This window comes from Lepidochelys kempii, chromosome 27 (assembly GCF_965140265.1).
Source record: "Lepidochelys kempii isolate rLepKem1 chromosome 27, rLepKem1.hap2, whole genome shotgun sequence".
Lineage (NCBI taxonomy): Eukaryota > Metazoa > Chordata > Testudines > Cheloniidae > Lepidochelys > Lepidochelys kempii.
The window spans coordinates 14,006,467-14,030,264 of NC_133282.1; the positions used below are offsets into that span (position 1 = coordinate 14,006,467).

The following is a 23,798-nucleotide window of genomic DNA, read 5'->3' on the forward strand; positions in this document are numbered from 1 at the left end:
TTTGTGGGGAGTGGGGAGTCATCTCGAGAAGGCCTCAGCCACATGGGCAAAAGAGAGGTTACCTTGAGCCGCTCTGTGTGCCGGTCACATACCTGGCCTCAGCTTGGAGGCAGGCAGCAAGCAAGGACTAGGGCTTGGGATCCAGGAAGGAAGCCTTTCGCTTCCAGCACAGCGCCTGCCTGCAGCCCCTCTCAGCTGGCCGGTTCCACGTGAATCCACAGCTGCCCTGGCTGCCCGTCGCTTACTGGGTCTGCGGTGGGCACAGGCCGTGCCTTTACCCACCCCAGCTTCCATGCCACTGGCAGCAGCGGCAAAATTAGTTTCCCTGTTAAAGAGACAGGCTCGTGCCACGAGGAACTCCGACTGGAGCAGAGGGCTAGGAGAGCTGGGGTCTAAATGATCCTCCCGCAGCAGCTGACCAGCATTCAATACATATACAAGCCCTTCCCCGGTGAAAGGGAACAGAACCTGCACCTCCCCGTGATCAGAGCCGCGTCTCCCAGCATACCAAGCCGTGTTCTGGAGCAGGACTGGAGCTCAGCTGCTGCTGTGGAAAACATCTCAGTGTTATAATGCCCCCCCTTTGACGCCCCAGCCCCTTTAATCACGGTCGAGCCCCAGTGCTCTCGAGTTAGCCTGACACCTGCACTCAGCCGGAGTCCGTTCTGGTTTGGTCAGGCCCAGCCGACAGTAGAGGGATTTTGTTCCCACCCTCCTTGGAAAAGTCAACAGATTTTGCATCCGGATTGATGGGTTTTCATGACACTTTTGCAGCACCTCTAGAAATAATTTTTGCTGTCCCTGAGATGCAGCCAGCTCTGGGGGTAGGCACTGTTTAAGCAGCAGCCAGGACTAACCCTCCCCCAGAGCGCTTGCTCAGGTGGCTTTCCCCCTTCCCCAGGGTCATTTTGTAGAGTTTCAGCCAGCGGTTGCCTAGGTTTGTGCCAGACGGTAGGTGTCAAAGGTAGGGGAAGCTGGGGCTCTTAGCTGCAGACCCCAGGGCACCTCTGGCCCCGGAACGTGACCTGTAGCGAGAGGACAGTGGGGAACTGCCTTTCAGTGACCACATGCTAGCAGGGAGGGGAACTGCCCCAGTAAGGCATTTAGGAGACTGTAGTTCAGTGTGTTTATCCAGCAAGCTTGGGAAGCCCGGTCGGTCGTGGCAGAGAGGCGTGAGAAGGGAAAACCCTAGGGCAGACTGTGCTCCGGCAGAGGTCTCCAAGCAGGGCAGCCCCATGCCCCAGCCAGCCGCATGCTGGGATTCTGCAAGCCTGGCTTCAGTACCCCCGCGGCTCAGGCTGATGGGGGCTCAGCTCACCCCCGGGTGCAGCCCACATGCCTCTTGGCCCCGTGTCTGCCCTGAGTTCCGCTGTGCCTGCGGGTCAAGCCTCCGCTGAGGGGGCAGAGCAGGGACAGCCCCCCCCCCACCTGGCAGGGCTGGCGTTTTGGCTGCATCGTCAACCCCACCAGCTCCTGGCTGGAAGTTTCTAGATCAGAGCTGCAGGCACAGCTGCACCGTGTGGAGCTGTGCTCTCATGAATATTCAGGAGGCAGCCCCCGCCAATCGGCAGAGCGGCTACCGCTAGTGAGCATCTGTCAGGTTTTTTTTAAATGAACTTCTTTTGACATTTTAGATTTTCCCCTCTGTCGGCTTCATTTCCCCTTCCCCCCCGCCCCAACCCTTCGGCCTGTGAGGCGGGGACCACGCCCGTGTGAAGGGGGGGGCGGGGAAGAAAATCCTCAACACAAGCGCCCGGGGAAATCGACCACCACCCAACTTGACTTTCACAGCCAGGCCCTGCGACCACCAAACTCCGACCGTCAGTGAAACTGAGCGTGGTACGGTGTCGTCTACCCCCCCGCTCAGAGCGGGCTCTGCTAGTGAATACGGCAGGCGCCGGGAGGGAAACGGACTCCAGCCTTGCTAAGCGTCGCGGGTTGCCTTCCTGGCTGCAGGGCGGCCCTCACCTTCCGCCAGCCCAGCCCGCAGGTCACCCACCCCTGCTGAGCTCTGGGCACCGAATAGCAGAGCCTGGCCACCGCCAGGTGCCCGCTCAGCAGGCAGCCTCTCCGCCGTTCTCTAGGGCCCTGCCGCTGGTCAGCCCCCTGCCGCAGCCCAAGGAAGGAGCGCAAGGACATAACTGGGCCTACGTCCTTGTGTCCCTCCCACCCCAAAGCCACATGCACGTGCCCCAGAAACCAAGCCCCTCTGCTCCCCGGCCACGCCGCTCCATCCCCTTTCAGCAGTACTAAAGCCAGCTCGGGCTGGGTCTCCTGACCAAGCGTCCCACGGAGCCCGAGAGAAGCAGGTTCTCTCGCCCTGCAGAGACGGAGGATAATACCGAGGCCCATTTGTCCGGCCCTGTAGGAGCCTTGAGTGAAAGATGCCCTAGCAGGGATGTATTATTTGGGGAGCCCAGCCTGGAGGAAAAGCCCTTTCGCCCCCCTGCCCCCACACACACAGCTGCAATTGGACACTAATCAGCTGTCACAATCTAGTGCCCAGTGCGACAGACGCAGGGATGGTCTCTGATGGCATCTTACCCTGCCCCAAGCCTATTGCTTAAGATACATCAGCCCCATTCTCCACCAGACGTAAATCACCAGCACCCAGTAGCTCACATGCTTCACATTTATTGCAGGCCAGAGCACCTCAGCTCTGCCCTCTGAGCCAGGACAATGCCAGACGACGGGCTGGTGGAAAGATACAGGGAGCAGCAGAGTAAATGGACCCGATGGGCTGAAAGCAGAGAGGCCCTGGTGGAAGCTGCAGCGTGGGATTGCCCATTCTTTACTAAGGGATTCTTTCTTCAGTTCTGCTCCCTTATGGCTGGCTACAGGGATCACCACCCTTTGCCCTTCCCCTTTGCCCTCTGAGCCGTTAGGCAGGTCTGTGCTAGCCAAAAGGGTTGTTCTCCTGCAAGAAAGCCCAGCTTGAGGGGTGTCCCACACAAAAGGGGAGCACAAACAAAACCTTCTGGCCTCATTGTCCCACCACAACACATTCCCCCACCCCTGCTGCAATGGAGGAATCAATCCTGCAATATAGAGCCCCTAGGGAAAGCTCATTGGCTCATTCCAGCTGCACGCAGCCTGCAGGCCAAGCCGGGCTAGGAGTACCCAGGTGTGGAGGTGGTATCCATACCCAGCATGTGGGCTTCCGGCTCAGCAGCTGTTTAAATGTGGCTCTCGGATGTGCAAAGGAGCACCGCTCGTGCCTACGTGGCCGGTGGTTTTTCAGAGGGGAATGCTACCAAGACTTAATTCTAGTTCTAAGAACGAGAATTCCCTGGGCATTGCTGGGACAGCTGCCTGATCTGTTGGACAAGGAGGGACAGCAGCTCAGCCCAGGGATCCAGACAACCTCTCTCCTGGAGGATCTCTGCACAGATGAGCATCCGCCTCCATGACCCAGCTCCAAGGGGACGGAGGATCAAGCCAAGATCAAGGGAGCTGGCTTTTGTTTTCAAACAGCCCCCATCCCTAATACACACAGGTCCCCCCACAAGAGCATGACACAGCCCTGGGGAGTAACAAACTTAGGTTCTACTAAGCACTGGTTCCCTTTTCGTACAGCTCAGCTGTGTATTCACCCAGCACCTGCCTCATAAGAGGACCGTCCAGAGGCGGCAGGAAGTGGCCACAAGCTTCTGGGAATAGAGGGGCTGAAGGTGAGGACCACATGCCATGCAGGGTCCCAATCCTGCACCAATGGGAGCCACTCAGCTGCCCTCCTCAGCTCTCCGCAGAGCAAGAGCCGCTGCTCCCAGACAGGGCGTACAAGATCGTTTGTGCTGCTTATTCCGTCTCCGGCTGCTTCGTGGGAGAATCCAGGCTATCCGAGTGGTTGTCTTCCAGGCCGAAGTCGCTCCAGCACGAAGGGGGTTTCAGGCAGCTCCGAACAGGGGGGCTTCCGAGACCAGCGCAGCTACGGAGAGAAGGCACAAGAAAGTCAGGAAGGAAGAGGGGTTCAAGGCAAGATGCACCGCCCCAGCTGTCCAGAGCTGCACAAGCACCCTGCCCCGTGTAACAGCAGTGAGCCACTGGCAGAGAAGTTGTGTGAGCACCTCGCTCGTTCCACCCTACCCCCGGCTCCTGTGAGTGCTGGGGCCAAGCTGACAGCAGCATGAGGACCCGAGTGCTCTGAAGCCTGGCCCCCGACCCCAGCAATCCTGGGAGGAGCAGCGGGGGGGCTGGGAAAGTTGCCCTACTCCAGATCCACCTCTGCCCAAGTGCTCCCACGGAGCGGGGAGAGAGCAGCAGGCGGCTTCCTTTCAGCCACCTGCCCCCATCTGCCTGCAGCCGCTTCTCCAGGCTTCCACGGGGGCCTCTTCCGCAGCTGGCCCAAGGAGGAGGACAGGTGCAACCTGCTCAGCCAGCCAGCAGCTCCTCTCCTCCAGCTCCGCACGCCCCTGCACCCTCCTCCACTTCCAGGTGCCCCATCCACCGAAAACAGCACAGAGCCCTCTGCGAAGAGGGGAGGGGAGGGGAAAGAGATGGGTGAATCCCATGGTGCGGCCAGGACAGGTGTTGCCAGGGAGGGGCTTAGAGCACGGGCAGCTGAGCCGGCGAAGCATCTAGCCTGCCGAGCTGCATGGATACCTACCCGTCAGCCCAGCTCACCGCGCCCATTCCAAACCCTTCGTTAAACCGGGGCGGGGGCTCTCTTAAAAATGAGTCTTGGGCTGCAGCCCGCCCACACCTCCTCTCCTGCTATTTAAAACCAAGAGTGAGAGGCTTGATATTCCGAGCCAGAAACTGATCCCCCCGGAGGAGCACAGGGACACAAGGAATCTCAGCTAGGCCTGGACTGAGCCCACCCCAGGGTCTTCCTAACTGGTGGGGGGGACCCAGCACCAATTAAAGAATTTGGTTAATTGGCAAGGGAACACACAAGCAATGCAGCTGGATTCATTTGCCTCCACAGTGGCTTACAGCAGATGTTCAAGGAGCCTAGGCACGACGATCTTGTCATGGCTCTATTCACCTCCCTTCCGGTTTGCCAGGGTGAGAAACGCATCTCCACTCCTCCAGGAACTAGGATTTTGCACAGCTGCTGGTGCATAGGAGCCTCTGTGCTCGGAGGGCAGCGGAATACAAAGTATTCTCAGCACCGCCATACCCTGGGGACAGGTGCCTTGAGGTCTTGCAAGAGGCCGCACGACAGCACTTCTCTATTAAATGGTTGCTCAGAGGTGAGGGGGTGGCTCCCCCCACATCACACAGGAGGCTTAGAGAGATTCTACTCTTGGTGCTGCAGTAGAGGGGCTGAGGGTGAGGACCACAGGCCATGCAGGATCCCAATCCTGCACCAACTACCAGCTCCCTGACCCAACGACTCCCCCCTAGAGGAGAGGGGCAGCTGGCAGGCTGCAGAAACCGACTCACTGAGTAATGGAAATTGGTACAAATCCTGAGCACGAGACGCTTCTCCTGTTACAAGATTACCACTGGGGCCACGGGTGGGGACGCGCAGGAGCTTGTCTGGTGGTGTCCTTTCCCCTTCCAGGATCCCTCCCCTCCCAGAGGGTGCTCGGGTCACAGGATCCCTCCCCTCCAGCAAGGAAGGTGGAGGCGACTCCCCCCGGGCAGAGCCACGTCAGCCACAAGGCAGCTTTGCCACTGGAGAATGACCATCATTCCTCACCCGTGCCAGTCTGAGTTGCTCAGGACACGGTCTGGGTTTGCCTTGGGCCTAAACCAGGATGTGCGAGCCCGGCTGTGCAGTAGGGGAAAGGCCAAGGGAAGTGGGTATTAGATGAGTCAGGTGCGGGCTCCGCATTCAACACAGGGAGCATCAGGAAAGCGGCGTGTGATTGTTTTGGTGCCCAAAGGGGAGCTGAGCCCTTCGGATATGCGGCCCCCATCACTCCAGAGTGCCAAACCTTTGCTCCTGATGAAAGGATGCGCCAGAGGCCCCTGGTGAGCACAGAGCAGCGATGGGACTCTGGACTGCTCCTTCCGGGCAGATGGAGCACGGCGGGGAGAAATCCTCCAAGCAGGCCGTGACGAGTCCTGGGGCGCTCAGGAGCAGATGGGGGCTGGGGATTGTGTGAATTAAAGCCACGTCCCTATTTGGATGTGGTGTGTTCTTTGGGAGGATCATACCAAGCACATTAGACCCCACTTGGTCACAACAGCTGATGCAGTGGCTAAGTTGCGGTAAGGCCCATAGCCACTGCCTTGTCTGGAGAGGGCACAGCCAGGTTCCAACTGATCTCCAGCTCCAAACATGGAAAGGGGCTTGGTTCTTAGCCTAGTTCCAGCTATCAGTCTCACTGCCAGCAAGCCCCTCAGATGGCTCCCAGTACCTGCCGTGGAGTTCTGCCCTAGCCCCGAGCGCAGGGCGGGTGTCTTCTTCCTGCACCCAGCCGCAGTTAGACATGGCGTAGCGGAGGATGGCGTCCGTGACGGTCAGGGGGCTCTGGCCCTGCATGCATGCCTCGATCTCTGGCACCGACAGCTGGCTCTGCAGGAAGAGATGCAACTGGCTGTCTGACAGGAGGACCACGTTCTGCACCACCCTGGAGAGAGACAGGAAGTGAGGGGACAATGCAGAATGCGGTATAGTCCCCCAGGCCTGCGTACCAGCCACAGGGGCTGGTAGACAGCAAGGGCAGGGGAGGATCCTGCTGAAGAGGATAGTGAGCATTTTCCTGCTCCCCCCCCCCAAAAACTAACATTACCCTCTCCCAGCTCAGGCTCTCTAGTGGGAACACTCTTCTCTGACTCCAGACCACCACCACCCTCAAGCCTGGGGGAACGGAGCAGTTAGGCAGTCTTCTTTCCTCCTGGGAAGCAGGGCTTTGGAGCGAAATAGCCCTTGCCCCAACCCATTTTAGGCACCAAGCGAGCCGTGTGGGAGAGCTGCATCCCTTCCACTCACTTCTCCAGGAACTGCTGGAGCCCCTGTCTCCGTTTCTCAATGAACTCATCGGTGCTGCCTGCAAAGAAGGTGGATTTCCCTGGCAGCTCCGGGACAGGCCTGAGGGAACAGAGCAGAGGAAGGAAACGGCTCGGTATCCAGAGACGGAACAAGGTGCCATGGGACGGACCTGGTGGGAAAAGCGGCTCGGAGCCAGCCTTGTGCTCTTGCCGTTTGCACGTTTTCTCCCACCGCCAACCTTGGGCGATTGTAGAGATTCTGGGCCCAGGAACAGCCAGCATTTCCACAGCTGGAGCTTTAGACACCCTTCCATCCCCTGCAAGCGAGAGGTTGCCCAGCGGGGTGAGCGCTTTGGGTGCCGAGTTCAAGGCCTTTGTTTAGGCATCTACTTTGGTGCTGGGCACTCGCTCACGCCACATGACTGGCCCCCGGTCACAGTTACTAGAACCCAGCTCACCTGACTTAGAATCTGTGGGTGCAGCCAACCTTTTGGGCCAGTTTCTATTTCCCCCGCTCTCTTCTGCCTACAGTGCCTTATCCTACGGAGGGTCAGGATACCCAGCACCTCTGTGCTAAGGGGAAGTTGGCATCTGGCATCAGGGAGGCACAGGAGGAATTTCACACTCACACTAAGCCAGCGTTTTTCTGGAGCTGCTTCCTCAGCCACACGAACTCACGGTACCGTCTGCGCACGCACGAGGTCTTGGCAGTAAAGGCCTTGCTGTTGGTCTGTGAAACGAGACGCGGGAGGAAGGGAAAGATCAGAGGCAGCTCCCTGTAAGATGCCCCAGGGGTGTGGGGTCAGATCGCCCTTCAATGCCAGCTCATTCTTCCCATAAGGTCCTGCTGTCCTGTGCTCCCAGGGGAACGTTCTGATCTGAACCAGAACATGGTATTAAGTTGCAAGCGGAGGGTCCAAGCCAATCTTTTGATGTCAGGAGAAGCAACAGGACTTTACGTGCAAACGAGTTGGGGGACAGCATGGTGTCATGGCCTGAACATGGAGCTGAGAGCCTGGAATGGCTCTAATCATGACCCCAATCATGACCCCAACTCGCTGCTGGAACCTGCTCCGACACCAAGGGGCTAGGGATCATTTAATTCCCTACATCAGGGGCTCTCCACCTTTTCCTTTGTGAGGCCCTGCAACATGCTTTAAAAGCTCCACGGCCCAGCTGTGCCACAACTGGTTTTCTGCATATAAAAGCCAGGGCAGGCGTTAGGGGGCAGCAAGCAGGACAATTGCCCGGAGACCCTCACCACAGGGGGCCCTGCAAAGCTAAGTTGTTCAGGCTTCAGTTTCAGCCCCGGGTAGCAGGGTTCAGGGCCCCAGGCTTCAGCCCCATGTGGCGGGGCTTTGGCTTTCTGCCCTGGGCCCCCGGAAACCTGCTCGTGACCCCCCCCCCCCCCCCGGGGGCCCCGGATCCCTGGTTGAGGGCTACTAATCTAGATAGGGGCCTGCAGAGATGGCTTTCCTCATGGGTAGGAGTCAGAGATGATCTAAAGATCAACTAGTTAAAGCACTGTACAGGGCTAAGCAAGCTCCCCAGACCTGAATCCTGCCGAAGGGACTGAGTGGACCATGCTGGGATTTGAATTAGTTGGAGTGCAGCGGCCCTGGGGCTCCGATTGGCCAGCACCCTGCACCGTCTCAGACACGGCTGCAAAGTGGTGCCAGATTGGAATGTGGCGTTTTACACCTTTTCACGGGGGAGAGGTGACAGCATGGTGCCGCGTCAGGCAGGCCTGTGCTGCTCAGCTCCATTCCTATGTCCCCCCCGGAGCCGCTCTGCACTTACATGGAGGAAGATTTTATAATCCACGTAGGAATTCCAGGAGCCTTCGTTCTGGAGCCGAGGGTCCTGAACACGCACCGTGGTCAGCTCCTGAGGGCAGAGAACCTGTTGCCGAACTCCAAGGAGATGTTCACAATGACCCCATCCCGAACAGCCTGTCCCTGACTTCCTGTCACCCAGCTGTAACCCACAGCTGGTGGCAAGGTCTGCAAGTGGCAGGAACAGGCAAGCGGTGCTGCCTTTGAAAGGCTGGGTACTGACCTCAGCAGCACCAGACTTTGATGGGGAAGTGTCCCAGCCATACTCTGAGGTTCGTTCTACCCGGTGATTCCCCCAAACTATAATCCTCCCACCCCATCCTACCCTTAAAGGCCCACACTGCTGCTGCCATGCTAAGCAGACAGCGCCTGCCCTGACCACTCTGACTAATCCCCCCACCTGACCCTGTAAAACACTTTACGTTATCCCCCTGGGTACCAGCTAAGGGCTGCCCACCTCTTCCCCGTATGTGTACCTCCCGCTTTGCTAGCATTAAGGTGCTCACACTAGGGTTCAATCTTTGACTGAATTCAAAGGCTCCATACATCCCCCCAACCTGCCAGCCCCCCAAACATGGAACAGGAAACGGCAGAAACTCGGGAGAGCCTTACTTCTTGCTCTTGATTCTCCAACATCCTACAGCCAGAGCCCAGAGGGAAGCATCTGTCCAGATGAAAACAAACAGACCCTCAGTTAGACGAAGCAGAGATGATCCTAAGCTACACGTGTGCCTGGACTCATTACAGGCTCACATGTTCAGTTGAAGGTGATGCCCCCATTCCCAGTCCTTCTTACTCTCCACACCAGGGTCCCCCAATCTCCCCCCTGCTAGAGATTCTGTACCCCCTCCCCCTACACCAGGGTACCCCATTTTCCCCCTGTTTTGCCCCACAGCTGTGTGCACCCTTCTTCTGCTTCCCCCCATGCCAGGGTCCTCCATTCCTCACCTCCATGTGCCCGTCCCCTTCCCCCACCATTGTTACTTCTCTTGTGTCTGGGAGATTAGTCATTCAGGGTGTCAAGGTGCTAACCCATTGGGAGGACAGGCAGAGCGGAGACAGGGGTGGCGTTCTACTGAAAGGCGGTAATGGGTGCCATCAACTAGTTCTTTGATCTACAGCCCATTTGCAGAAGTCTTGAAGCTGTGCATCTGCTAAAGGGTTGACAAGGGCTCTGTACAGCCCCCAAATCAATATGGTTCCCCCCATGGATGCCTAGAACCATGTGGAATTGATCAGATGCCACGTTCAGAAGTTACCGGAGTACAGACGGAGGCCATCAGATTGAGCGCCCGGCCTCACAAGCTCAGCCAACAAAGGTGCTGATCTCCTGCAAAGGGAGTTCCCCCACCATAACCCGAGTACTGCATCAGAAAGGCTACAACTCCGGCCAGCTCTACGCTACAGACCTACGTCGGCTTCAGCGCCTCACTCAGGGGGTGTGAAAAATAAACAACCCGAGCGACGTCGTTATACCAACCTAACCCCCGTGTGGACAGCGCCGTGGCGACGGGAGAGCTTCTCCCGCCAACGTAGCCACCACCTCTCCGGGAGAGGGATTAACCGCGCCAACAGAAGCTCTCCCATCGGCCAATGAGCGTCTTCACTGAAGCGCTAGAGCGGTACGGGAAGACAGGTCCTCGGAGAGGCTATCCTAGCGGCGATGCTCAGCCTTCCCCCTCAGAGAGAGGGCCAGGTTCAGGTCTGAGCGTCCCAGCCCAGCAGGGATCCAGAGGCCATGCTCCCACATGTTGTAAGGAAGCTTGTGTCTGGATAAGCAATAGCACCCACTGTGGCTCAGGAGACCTACAGCTGGCCCGTAGCAACCATTCGAAAACTGTTGTTAAGCTCAGTCAACCTGTGGAACTCCTTGCCAGAGGATGTTGTGAAGGCCAAGACCATAACAGGGTTCAAAAAAGAACTAGATAAATCCATGGAGGTCCATCAATGGTTGTTAGGCAGGATGGTCAGGAATGGTGTCCCTAGCCTCTGTTTGCCAGAAGCTGGGAATGAGCGACAGGGGATGGATCACTTGATTATCTGTCCTGTTCATTCCCTCTGGGGCACCTGGCACTGTCCACTGTTGGAAGACAGGATACTGGACTAGATGGACCTTTGGTCTGACCCAGTAGGGTCACTCTTATGTTCTTATGAGAACATTTTACCTGTGTAGCACCTCTCATCCCAGAGCACTTTCCGATCTCTCTGTGCATGGCGCCACTAAAATGCGGCCAGCTCTGGGGGGGGAGCGGGGGGGGAAATGGTAGCCAGCTGCTGTACAGCGCAACAGTCACAGAGGTTGTTTTAAGCAAAGGCCCTTTCACAGGAAGGGTGACCCAAGATCTTTGGCCACGCAGGACAGAGAGGACCCCTGCTTTTAAGGTCTAGTTCAAAGAGCCTGTGTGGACTCTGTTACTCTACCTTGGAAAGGTGGAGGGTTGAATCAGCCTCACTAGATTTTCAACCTGTGCCAAGGAGTGGGAAGGATATTTCCCCTCCAAGGTAACTGGTACTTCTGCCAGCCAGTCTTCCTTTACAGCTAGGTTACATTTCTAGCCAGAAACAGCCTTTTTTCCTCTGTGTTTGTACTTTGCCTAACACAATGATGTCCCGGGTGCTGCGGTAATACGCAGCGTAAGAAATAATTGGTGATCAGACAGGACGTTAGTTCAGTTCTTCAAAAACCGAGAGAGATCAGTCGAAAGGACAGGTAAGTTCCACCCAGTTCTCCATACATTTTTGGCGGTTTCAAGACCAGCCCTGCAGGCAGAGAAATGTAAGCCTGCCCTTTGGATTCATTAGGTCCTGAATGTGTACGTGCACAAGAGGATGGCTGAAGATGGTCTCAGCTTTTGCTAGACCTCAGAGGAAGTTATCCTCTTAAAACAGCTGCAACTTTCATTCACTCCCCATGCTGGGAACTTGATTGATTTTTGCAGTTCACCATAATAAAATCTCAACCCAGCCTAGCAAACATAAGAACGGCCATACTGGGTCAGACCAAAGGTCCATCCAGCCCAGTATCGTGCCTTCCGACAGTGGCCAGTGCCAGGTGCCCCAGAGGGAATGAACAGACCAGGGAATCATCAAGTGATCCATCCCCTATCGCCGATTCCCAGCTTCTGGCAAACAGAGGTTAGGGACACCATCCCTGCCCATCCTGGCTAATAGCCAATGATGGATCTATTCTCCGTTAATTTATCTAGTTCTTTTTTGAACCCTGTTATAGTCTTGACCTTCACAACATCCTCTGGCAAGCAGTTCCACAGGCTGACACTGCGTTGTGTGGAAAAAATACTTCCTTTTGTTTGTTTTAAATCTGCTGCCTGTTAATGTCATTTGGTGACTCCTAGTTCTTGTGAAAAGAAAAGGAGGACTTGTGGCACCTTAGAGACTAACCAATTTATTTGAGCATGAGCTTTCGTGAGCTACAGCTCACTGCATCCGATGAAGTGAGCTGTAGCTCACGAAAGCTCATGCTCAAATAAATTGGTTAGTCTCTAAGGTGCCATAAGTACTCCTTTTCTTTTTGCAAATACAGACTAACACGGCTGTTACTCTGAAACTAGTTCTTGTGATCACATGGATGAGATTGTGGCAAAAAAAGGGGCAAACAGAGATCCCATCTTCTGAAGCTTTACAGCCCCCCTACCCCCAGTTTTCAGTCTTATCACAACTTATTTGCTTCAATATCCTGTTTTGCCAACACCAATGGAACCTGAGGAAGGATTACACTTTAACCTGTGTGGTGGAATCCAAAAAGCCAGCCTCCCAAGTTGTCTTGATAAGCTATACAGTGGAGGCAGTGTCATCTAGTGGTTAGAGCAAGAGACTGCGCCTCTATTTCTAGCTCTTCTGATGCACTGACTCACCTGGAGCAAGCAGCAGAACCCTTGTGCCTCACCTTCCCCCATTTGTAATTATATTCGTCATTTGTGCTGTGGTCGTACACAGGAGCCCATCAGAAACCAGACTCCATGGTGCTGTAAACACAGATAGCAACACCCAGCACAGGGTTAATTAACCTTTGTAAAGTATTTGGTAAGCCCTGAATAAGAGGTGCCAAAGGAGACCCGTGTATTATTAGTCACCAAGCTTTAGCAATTAAGTTACATAGCAGAAATATTAGCACAGTACCGTCATACAAACCACTTCCTTTACTGCATCCCTTCAGTAATTCCAAGTTGTACTGGATGGCATCAGTTGATCTGATGCACCATTAAATGCTTCTGACTTAAGCTGTTTGCAATACCTGTTCTACAACATAATTAGCTTTCACTCTCAATAGTTTGAAGAGAAACAGATACAACAACAAATGGTGGCAATCGTCCAGCCAGTGGGACCCTGCAGATTTCAGAGACAAGGTTCTTAAACCAGTTCAGCTTGCTTTATATATTGCAGACACATCTGGGTCACTCATTGGGGCAGCTGGAGGGCTGAGCCTGCCCAGGGCATCCTGGCTTCACCTCTTCCAGCTTGATTGTTTGTAGACTGTTTTTGAGGGATGGATTTATGGCTTTGTATGCAGTGTTGTTGTAGCCATGTTGCTCCCAGAATATGAGTGAGACAGGGTAGGTGAGGTAATATCTTCTATTGGACCAGTTTCTGTTGGCGAGAGAGACACGAGGTCCAGGAAGTGTACTCAGCGTCACAGCTAAATACAAGGTGGAACAGATTATTTAGCATACTGTAGGAAGTTAGCATATATTTCAAGAGACCATTCAAGGTGAAGTGACCCATTTACACCTCTCCTGTCATAAGGGGGGGAAATCCAGGATACACACTTTAACACCTTCAAGGTGGGTATGGGAATATCTTTTATTGAGCCAACTTCTGTTGGTGAGAGAAAGACACCAAACAAGGACACTCCGCCAGAGAAGTAGATCACATTCTGGAACATGAATGTGATCACTTTTGGGGACTATGTATACCTTCACGTCAGCGGCGCTGCTATGGTACCCGCATGGCCCCACAGGATGCCAACATTTTTATGGCTGACTTAGAACAACGCTTCTTCAGCTCTCATCTCCTAACGCCCCTACTCTACTTGCGCTATATTGATGACATCATCATCATCTGAACCCATGGAAAGAAGCCCTTAAGGAATTCCACCATGATTTCAACAATTTCCATCCCACCATCAACCTCAACTTGGGCCAGTCCACACAAGAGACCCACTTCCTGGACACTACAGTGCTAATAACCGATGGTCACATAACCACCACCCTATACCAGAAACCTACTGACCGCTATGCCTACCTACATGCCTCCAGCTTTCACCCAGACCACACCACATGATCCATTGTCTACAGCCAAGCTCTAAGATACAACTGCATTTGCTCCAACCTCTCAGACAGAGAAACACCTACAAAATCTCTATCAAGTGTTCTTACAACTACAATACCCACCTGCTGAAGTGAAGTAACAGACTGACAGAGCCAGAAGAGTACCCAGAAGTCACCTACTACAGGACAGGCCCAACAAAGAAAGTAACAAGACACCACTAGCCATCACCTTTAGCCCCCAACTAAAACATCTCCAGTGCATCATCAAGGATCTACAACCTATCCTGAAGGACAGTCCTTCACTCTTACAGACCTTGGGAGACAGACCAGTCCTCGCTTACAGACAGCCCCCCAACCTGAAGCAAATACTCACCAGTAACCACACACCGCACAACAAACACACTAACCCAGGAACCCAACTCTGTCCACATGTCTATTCAAGGGTCACCATCATAGGACCCAATCAGATCAGCCACGCTATCAGAGGCTCGTTCACCTGCACATCTATCAATGTGATATGTGCCATCATGTGCCAGCAATGCCCCTCTGCCATGTACATTGGCCAAACCGGACAGTCTCTATGCAAAAGAATAAATGGACACAAATCAGATCTCAAGAATTATAACATTCAAAACCAGTCGGAGAACACTTCAACTTCCCTGGACACTCAATTACAGACCTAAAAGTCGCAATTATTCAACAACAAAAACAGACTCCAATGAGAAACAGCAGAACTGGAATTAATCTGCAAACTGGACACCATTAAATTAGGCTTGAAATAAAGACTGGGAGTGGAGGAGCGATTACACCAACTAATTTTAGTATTATTTTCCCCCTACTGTTACTCACACCTTCTTGTCAACTGTTTGAAATGGGCCACCCTGATCATCACTACAAAAGTTTTTCTTCTGTGGATAACAGCCCACCTTAATCGATTGGTCTCGTTAGAGCTGGTATGGCAACCCCCATTTTTTCATGGTCTCTGTATCTATATCTTCCTACTGCATTTTCCACTACATGCATCTGATGAAGTGGACTTTAGCCCACGAAAGCGTATGCTGAAATAAATGGGTTAGTCTCTAAGGGGCCACAAGTCCTCCTCGTTCTTTATTTTGGAACGTGCCACTCCAATGCCCTGAACCTGCTTCAATACAGAAATAAAACTCACTCCAACCACACAACCCTATCTGTCACCTACCACTAACACTGGAACCCATACTGGGTATTGTCAAACAATTACAACCTATACTCAATGGGAACCACATCTACAAAAAAAAAAATCCCTCCTGAACCCCTCTTCTGGCCTTCAAAACACCCCCCAACCTCTCCACAATCATCATCAGAAGCAAGCTCCCCACACACTAGGGCACACCAACTCGAAGCAGCACCAGATCTCACCAGAACAACAGATGCGAAACCCGTAGACATATCTCCACTGTTACAACGATCAACACTCCTCACAACACACCTTGCAAGATCCCTGGATCCCACATATGCCTATCACAACACATGGTACACCGCCTCCAGTGCTAAATACTCCAGCAACAACTAAGTGGGTGAACCGAGAATCACTATGCTTGCGAATGAACTCGCACAGAAAAAAAAAAAATCATACATGACTAAAACACTGTCACTTGTGGATGACAAGGGAGGTGGTAGAATCTCCTTCCTTAGAGGTTTTTAAGGTCAGGCTTGACAAAGCCCTGGCTGGGATGATTTAACTGGGAATTGGTCCTGCTTTGAGCAGGGGGTTGGACTAGATGACCTTCTGGGGTCCCTTCCAACCCTGATATTCTATGATTCTATGATTCTATGAACACTTTTCACAAAGTGATCACTCCATATCTGACCTCTCAGTCCTCATCCTCAAAGGAAACCTGCACAACACTCTCAAAAGATGAGCCTGGGGGCTTAAATCCATAACTTTGCTAGATACTAAAAATCATGAACTGAATAGCCACTGGATGCTCACTATAACAATCTCTAAAACCCGCTCCCCCGCCCCCCTGCTTCTTCCCCCATCCCATGACTGGAGAGGCGTTAGGCCACTTCACTTCACAGCACAGCCGTGTCACTAAAAGCTGCGTAGTGTAGCCATAGACTAAGCTGGAAAACTCATCTCTCTCACCAACAGAAGTTGGTCCAATGAAAGATATTCCCTCACCCCCACCCACCTTGCGCTTTGTGTCAGGCTACCCAAACTGAAAGCTTCCCTCACGCAGGAAAAGTCCCCTTCCACCTATTCCTAATTTACCAGGCTCGTTCCATTTAGGTCCCTAAGTGAGGGCCAAATTTCCAGAAATGCTCAGCACCTAGATACTACAATGGGAGCTGCTGGGTGTGCAGTAGGTCTGGAAATATGGCCCCAATTTTGAGTGCGGGCCATCGGAACAAACAAGGCACTGCATCCACAGTTCTCCCCCGCGGGAGAGGATGAGAGAAAGAACAGGCCACACACACATGAGAGATGTTAGTCACAGCACTTAATGCAGTAATGGAAGGTGCTCAGACAATAGAACCGGCACCAGATGGCTTATCCCCTATGTTCCCTCTCCTCCCCAGAGATGTATGGTTAACAGTATTGCACACATAAAGTAGTTTAAAAGCATCAGCCCTGTTCTCATAATCTCATAAGGCCAGAAGGGACCATCATGATCATCTAGTCTGACCTCCTGTTGGCTTAGCTAGGTTAGAAACACACAGAAGGGGAAGAGGAGAATCAAAATGTGCCTAATGGAATGGCACAGAATTGGAAGGAAGAAGAATTCAATTTTCCAGCAACTGAATGGCAGAGAGGACACAGCCTAGCTCATGTGCCCAAATCAGCCAGGAGCCTGAGAAATAAGAGTGAGGGAGGATCAAGACAGATATTTAGGACTCGTCTACATGGGAGGTGATTTCTGATTTACTCCATATGTTGATACTATCTGAATCAGCAATGGATTAAGCTCTGGTTCAGAATAAAGCAGTCTTACTCTTATTCTGCAGGGGTTCTCACAACAAATTTTGCCGCTCTGACAATTTTTCCTAAAATACTTAATTAACTTTAGGAAAAACAAATGATATGCACATATTCATATCCAAATCATTGTAATTAATTTAGGAAGGAGTTGGGTTTTTTTGCAGACTCAATAATAAAAATAATGTACAGTTGTCTCTATTCTTTACTGGACCCAAACAGAATAGAAACACAAATAAGGTGCTTTGCACGTTCTTGTATTTTTTCTTATTGTTTCTTTTGCTTTTTGGGTGGCTTTTTTTTTTTTTTAGACTTGCTAGCTACTAAGTCTGCTGTGAAAAGTGATATTAACACACACACAAATATCACTCTTCACAGCAATCTTACTCAGCCCTGGCAATCCTAGGGACAAATTGAGCCCTGGATGGGGAGGTGGGTACGGAAGCAGCGGGAGCCAGGAGCAATGGGGCACTAGGGGGGGCAGCAGGGGCCAGAGGTGATGAGAGGGGTGGCGAGCTCGAGGAACAGAGCCCAAAGTCCCATGGCTGGAGCCTGCAACCCCAGGGCTGAAGCCAACTCCAGCACTCCGGGAAGGTGGGAAACTCATTGACTGCCTGCTCCTCCAGCTTGTGTGTCTCCAGAGAGGGACCATTGTTTCCCCCCCACACACACACACACACCCCAATAACCACCCAGAAGGCCATGGCTGCAAGAAAAGCCCCTGGTGGCCGCATTTGAGAAACGCTGTTCTGGAGTAGTCACACATGGAGTTAATCAGGAACAGTTAATCTATTTGAAATCAATACCCTACCTTATTCCAGAATAATTTTCAAGACATTAGAAGAGGCAAGAAGGGAGAGAGAGACCTTTCATGTCACTCTGCACAGTGAATCTGGACCTCTCGGAATTGCCTTTGAAGACCTGGTTACTATGAGCTTTAGCCTTTGCATTTCCTCTGATATTCCTTAAGACCCCCTGCCTAACGGCTTTAAGGAACGTGCTTCTGTCTGGTGCTCCCTTGTACGTTAGAGATCAGGAAATACCCGACAGTGCCTCTGAGACCCTATGTGCACAATCAGAAGACAATGTTATATTCACAGTGTAGATAGGATCTTAACCCCAGTCGTCATTGGCTGTGGAACAGCACTTTGAACAGCCAGAAACATTGATTTTAAGCATGGATTTATCCCTATTTGGACTCATCTACAACAGACTGCTTAGACCGGGGTTCTCACAAGAAAATTTTTGGTGGCTTCAGAGTATGGCCACCAACTCTTGCTGGTGGCCACTCTGGCAATTTTTCCTAAAATACTTAACTAACTTTAGAAAAAACAAATAAATATGCACCTATACATGTCCAAATCATTGTAATTTATTTATGTATTTTTTTTGGGCAGACAAAATTATCTACAGTTGTCTCTATTCTTTACTGGACCTAAGCAGAATAGAAACACAAATAAGGTGCTTTGCTCTTTTGGTTGATTTTCTTTTTCTTTAGACTTGCTGGCTAGTAAGGCTGCTAAGTGAAAAGTGATGTGTTATTACTTTTCACAGCAGACTTACTGAGCCCTGGCAAGCTGGGGGACAAATTAAGCCCTGGATGGGGAGATGGGTAGGGAGGCGGGAGGGTGCAATGGCGATTGGGGGTCTATTGGAGGGCTAGAGGAGGCAGGAGGGGTCAGGGCGATGGTGGGGGATGAGCCTGGGGCCAGAGCATGAAGCCCTGTTGCTGGGGGAACGAGCCCACCGCCACAGGGCCAGAGCCTGCCATCCACCACCCCAGGGATGAAGCCTGAGTCCCACCCCACCCCCAGGAAGGTGGAGAACTCCCACTGATCATCTGCTCCTACAATGTTTGTGGGGCTCCAGAAGGGGGCAGGGACCAGTGCTTTGCCCCCCTGCCCATCACCATCCAGGAGGCTGTGGCCACACAAAAAGCCCCTGGTGGCTGCATTACAAAAACTCTAGCTTACATGGCGCAGAAACCAGTTTTTGCTGCAACTGTGTTTAAAGAGACAGATTCAACCTAAAAATGCTTAAAAACATGCTTTTTAAAAAAATCTAGAACCTCTTAAATTAGAAGTGAATTAAAATACCCAATTTGTCACTCTGCTCTTTATTGTTTGGTGGATTTTTCAGGGGGTGGGGGGAGTTAGGAGGTGCATTTGTCATCTTGGACAAGGAAAATAAATGAAATAGGTTTCAGAGTAGCAGCTGTGTTAGTCTGTATTCGCAAAAAGAAAAGGAGGACTTGTGGCACCTTAGAGACTAACCAGTTTATTTGAGCATAAGCTTTCGTGAGCTACAGCTCACTTCATCGGATGCATAGCTTTCAGTTTTGTTTGTAGTCAGTTTCGCTTTAAGGTTCCAAAGGCTGAAAAATTTCGGTCTCAGACACTGCCAATGCATTTTTATATGTTTAAAGGCAACCTACAAAGAAAGTTGGATTGCAACTTTGAGTCATGTCTCTATTCAAAATTGCACCAGAACACACTTAAATTTATAGAAGCAAAGTTCAAATTGGATTATCTTAACCTGGTTTATGTAGATTTAGCTTAACTGGATTCCTTGCCATCTTTAATTTGCATGAAACAGAGGTGCCAAATCTTGCGATATTTGGAATTTTTCTTAAAGACCCAGCTCCTGGAGTCACATGACAGTTTGAGCTTTAATTTTTTGTAAAAGTTACCAGCCCTCATGGTTGTGGAAAAAATGCTTTAAAATAGGACCCTTACAGAGACAAAAACCAGAAGCCAAATAAAAAACCCAATATTTATTCTCTGAATCTCATAATTTTTAACCTGATCTCATGACTGACTCATGATTTTTAAACAATTGTGGGTGACCATGCTGATTAGGGGTGTCTTCACTAGGTTTAGCTAAGGCAGTATTTAAACTGATTTAAAATTCAAGTAGTGCACCCTTGAATATAGGCTAGGCCTTCGTTTTTGTTGTGAAGTATAAAAGAAGTCAGCTCCACGCCCCTGAAAAATTTAAAAGTGACTTATTTTTGCCTTAAAAATAAGGAACACTGGTTTGCCTCTTTTGCTGGAGAAGTTCCTAGACGACTCAAATGTCTCCTTGGGGATGCTCATCCTCTTCTTCCTCATTATTTGACAGGATGTGCTTTCCTCCCAAGTGTTTGTTGAGTAAATGTTTCAAAATCCTTGGGGTTTTTTAACGGTCTGAATAAAAAAGTGACCGCCACCAGCACTCTCTCTTCCTTCACACCGCGTGCAGGTCTTAGCCTCATCTGTCTAGAAATCCACACCAGTAATCTTGGTTACTGGGGTATCAAGACTCCAGTCAGCACAGAGACTTCCAGGTTAAGAGCTAGAGAAGACCTAGATTGCCAGGGAAAATCTTTTGGGTTGGCTTTGCAGGGAAAGAAGGGAACAAATCCAGTTTCATTCCTCCTTGTGCAGGTCATCTTTAGATGAAGCTATTTTGCACAGGATTCTCTTTTAAACTGTGTAGATTTCAAAGACAGACTTTACTCTCCTTTGACTCTCCCTTCTAGTGAAGGAACCCTAGACTAATCCCTCCACTGCCCACATCCATCTAGACATCCAGGGCCAGCACTTACAGGGCTCAACACTTCTTACAGTTGGAACTAGGTTTTCAGAAGAGCTCAGCTCTCGTTTAAGCACCTAAACTAAGGTCCAGGCTTTCAGAAGTGCTAATTGTGACTGACTGACACTCTCTCTCTCTCTCTCTCTCTCTCGTCCTAACTGCATTGAAATTGGAGGTTTACCATTGACTTCAGTGGAATTTGAAATCACTTCAGGATTTCACCCACATTTCCAAAAGGTCAGCAACCAACATACTGAGCTCTTTTAGAATCTGTCCTCAGACTTGCCCCATACAAAACCCCGTAACCTGTGCTTTAAAAAAAACACCCAAAAGTTTTAAAAAAAACACCCAGAGAGGCCCGTGGGCAGTCTCAGCCCTCAGCTGACCAGCTACGGGGCAGGGTGGGGGCTACATTCCAGGCCAGCTGCAGAATTTGAGAGATGCCCCCGCCCCTTTGGAAAGAGAACAATCCACCCCTCTCCCCCGCCCCTTTGAACATGGTGGTTCCCTCCCCTACCCAATGCCCCCTCTCTTCGGACATGGTTCCCTCCCCTCCCCATTTCACCCTCTCTTCTCCTTCCCCCCTTCCCCCGACATGGTTCCCTCCCCTCCCCATTTCACCCTCTCTTCTCCTTCCCCCCCTCCCCCGACATGGTTCCCTCCCCTCCCCATTTCACCCTCTCTTCTCCTTCCCCCCCTCCCCCGACATGGTTCCCTCCCCTCCCCATTTCACCCTCTCTTCTCCTCCCCCGACATGGTTCCCTCCCCTCTCCTCTCCATTTCACCCTCTCTTCTCCTTCCCCCCCCCGACATGGTTCCCTCCCCATTTCACCCTCTCTTCTCCTTCCCCCCCCCCGACATGGTTCCCTCCCCTCCCCATTTCACCCTCTCTTCTCCTTCCCCCCCTCCCCCGACATGGTTCCCTCCCCTCTCCTCCCCATTTCACCCTCTCTTCTCCTTCCCCCCCCCCGACATGGTTCCCTCCCCTCCCCATTTCACCCTCTCTTCTCCTTCCCCCCCCTCCCCCGACATGGTTCCCTCCCCTCTCCTCCCCATTTCACCCTCTCTTCTCCTTCCCCCCCCCCCGACATGGTTCCCTCCCCTCTCCATTTCACCCTCTCTTCTCCTTCCCCCCCCTCCCCCGACATGGTTCCCTCCCCTCCCCATTTCACCCTCTCTTCTCCTTCCCCCCCCTCCCCCGACATGGTTCCCTCCCCATTTCACCCTCTCTTCTCCTTCCCCCCCCCTCCCCCGACATGGTTCCCTCCCCTCCCCATTTCACCCTCTCTTCTCCTTCCCCCCCCCCCGACATGGTTCCCTCCCCATTGCCCCCTCGCTTCCCCCCCCCCACCTTTGGGTATGGCTCCCTCCCCTCCCCACCTTGGACATGGTTCCCCCCCTACCCAATTCCCCCCCACACTTTGGACGTGGCTCCCCCCGCCCCCCAACACTCACCCCCACCCTTCGCAGACCGCCCCCTGCGCCGAATCCTCACCTCTTCCCCCAGGACAGCGGTCGCCAGTGCCGGCGCGGCCCCTTTAAGAGCGGAGGGGCTCGGCTCCCGTTCCCTTATAGCCGAGCTCCCGGGCTCCTTCCGGTGGAGCCAGGGGCAGGATGGGAGATGTAGTTCTACTCCTAGGCAGGACGTCACCCACCCCACCCTGTAGATAGGCTGGCGAGGAGGAAGGAAGAAACTAGGATGAAAGTGAGAAAGAATAGAATGAGAAAAGGGAAAGAAAGAAAGAACACAGTGACAGGAGAAAAGAAAGAAAGAGGCTGATGCAAACAAAAAAGAGGCTAAGAAGACAGTGTGAAGAGGAGGAAGAGAAAGAAAGGAGGGAAGGACAGGGGGAGAGAGAGAGAGAGAGAGATGGGGGGGGGGAAGAGAGCATAGGAGAGACTGGGGTCTGGGTGTGTTGGAAGGTCCTCACCCTGAGGAAGAGGCAGAATCTGACCTATGCACCTATTTGTGGAGGTCACCTGGTGCCCTGTATATACAACAGCCTCACAAGAGGACAAGGTGGGTGAGGTAAGATCTTTCCGTTGGACCAACATCCGCTGGTAAGAGAGACCAGCTTTGGCGCACATGGAGACAACAGCTATGTCAAGGGGAAAAGCTCGCCCATCCACATAGTGCTCTCTTCACAGGGGGTTACAGTCAGGAAAGGAAACCTGAGCAGTACCTTCAAAAGACGTGCCTGGGAGCTGAAATTCATAATTTTGCTAGGGTTCAGAGTAGCAGCCGTGTTAGTCTGTATCCGCAAAAAGAACAGGAGTGCTTGTGGCACCTTAAAAGAAAAGGAGGACTTGTGGCACCTTAGAGACTAACCAATTTATTAGAGCATGAGCTTTCGTGAGCTACAGCTCACTTCCTCAGATGCATATTCATATTCTCTGTGTATATTTAAAGTCTGCTGCAGTTTCCACGATATGCATCTGATGAAGCGAGCTGTAGCTCACGAAAGCTTATGCTCTAATAAATTGGTTAGTCTCTAAGGTGCCACAAGTACTCCTTTTCTTTTTGCGAATACAGACTAACACGGCTGTTACTCTGAAAAATGTGGCACCTTAGAGACTAACAAATGTGTTAAGAGCATAAGCTTTTGTGGGCTACAGCCCACTTCATCGGATGCATAGAATGGAACATATGGTAAGAAGATAGATACAGATAAGTTGGAAGTTGTCATACAAACTGTGAGAGGCTAATTAGTTAAGATGAGCTATTATCAGCAGGAGAAAAAAACTTTTGTAGTGATAATCAAGATGGCCCATTTAGACAGTTGACAAGAAGGTGTGAGGATACTTAACTTTGGGAGTGGCTGGGTCATTACACATATTGAATCTATTTCCCTGTCTCTATTCAAACCCAAATATCTATTCCACCTTGTACCTTCCATTTCCCAGACCTGAAGAAGAGCACTGGGGAACTTGAAAGCTTGTCTCTTTCACCGTCAGAAGCTATTATCTCCCCCACCTTGTCTCTCTAAAATCCTGGGACCAACATGGCTACAACAACATTGCATATCACAAGAGGACAGCAGCCCTTCAACCTTCCCCACCCCTATGTCCACCTTATAATCTCCTCCTGTTTCACCAAGTCCTTTGCCACTTAGCCGGGTGGGGCTTTTGGACACAGGAGGTGTTGCCAACTCCCATTCTTTTGTCATGATGATTCTCATGCCATTTGATGTTTTTCTGGAGTCAAGTGATTAGGTGGGAAGGGAATCTCAGCTTTCATTTAAAACAAAAGTCAATTCCTAG

At 51.8% G+C, this 23,798-nt stretch overlaps 1 protein-coding gene across 7 annotated transcripts; it reads right to left on the minus strand.

The window, feature by feature from the left end:
- Positions 1-2,618: 2,618 nt before the first annotated feature.
- Positions 2,619-22,134, minus strand: SNX11 (sorting nexin 11). 7 transcript variants are annotated; one of them, XM_073325716.1, is made up of 9 exons: positions 22,033-22,134; positions 12,858-13,374; positions 12,593-12,703; positions 9,333-9,384; positions 8,686-8,772; positions 7,515-7,615; positions 6,887-6,985; positions 6,312-6,524; positions 2,619-3,928 (listed from the first exon to the last, which is right to left on the minus strand). In XM_073325716.1, exons 4-9 carry the CDS (start codon positions 9,354-9,356, stop codon positions 3,799-3,801), a joined length of 654 nt encoding a protein of 217 aa, XP_073181817.1. In that variant the 5' UTR covers positions 9,357-9,384; positions 12,593-12,703; positions 12,858-13,374; positions 22,033-22,134; the 3' UTR covers positions 2,619-3,798. The 7 variants fall into 7 exon arrangements, with proteins under 7 accessions (XP_073181817.1, XP_073181820.1, XP_073181818.1 ...); XM_073325719.1 differs by lacking the exon at positions 12,858-13,374; XM_073325717.1 differs by lacking the exon at positions 12,593-12,703 and having other exon boundaries at positions 12,858-13,325.
- Between the last annotated feature and the right edge of the window lie 1,664 nt (positions 22,135-23,798).

Bases quoted from the DNA above. Each gene is read 5' to 3' on its own strand.
- SNX11 (XM_073325720.1), bottom strand. From the start codon at position 9,356: ATGTTGGAGAATCAAGAGCAAGAA. The intron at 8,773-9,332 runs GTAAGGCTCTCC...CTCTGCCCTCAG, and splicing joins TGGAGAATCAAGAGCAAGAA to GAGCTGACCACGGTGCGTGT. The intron at 7,616-8,685 runs GTAAGTGCAGAG...CTCGTTTCACAG, and splicing joins ATTATAAAATCTTCCTCCAT to ACCAACAGCAAGGCCTTTAC.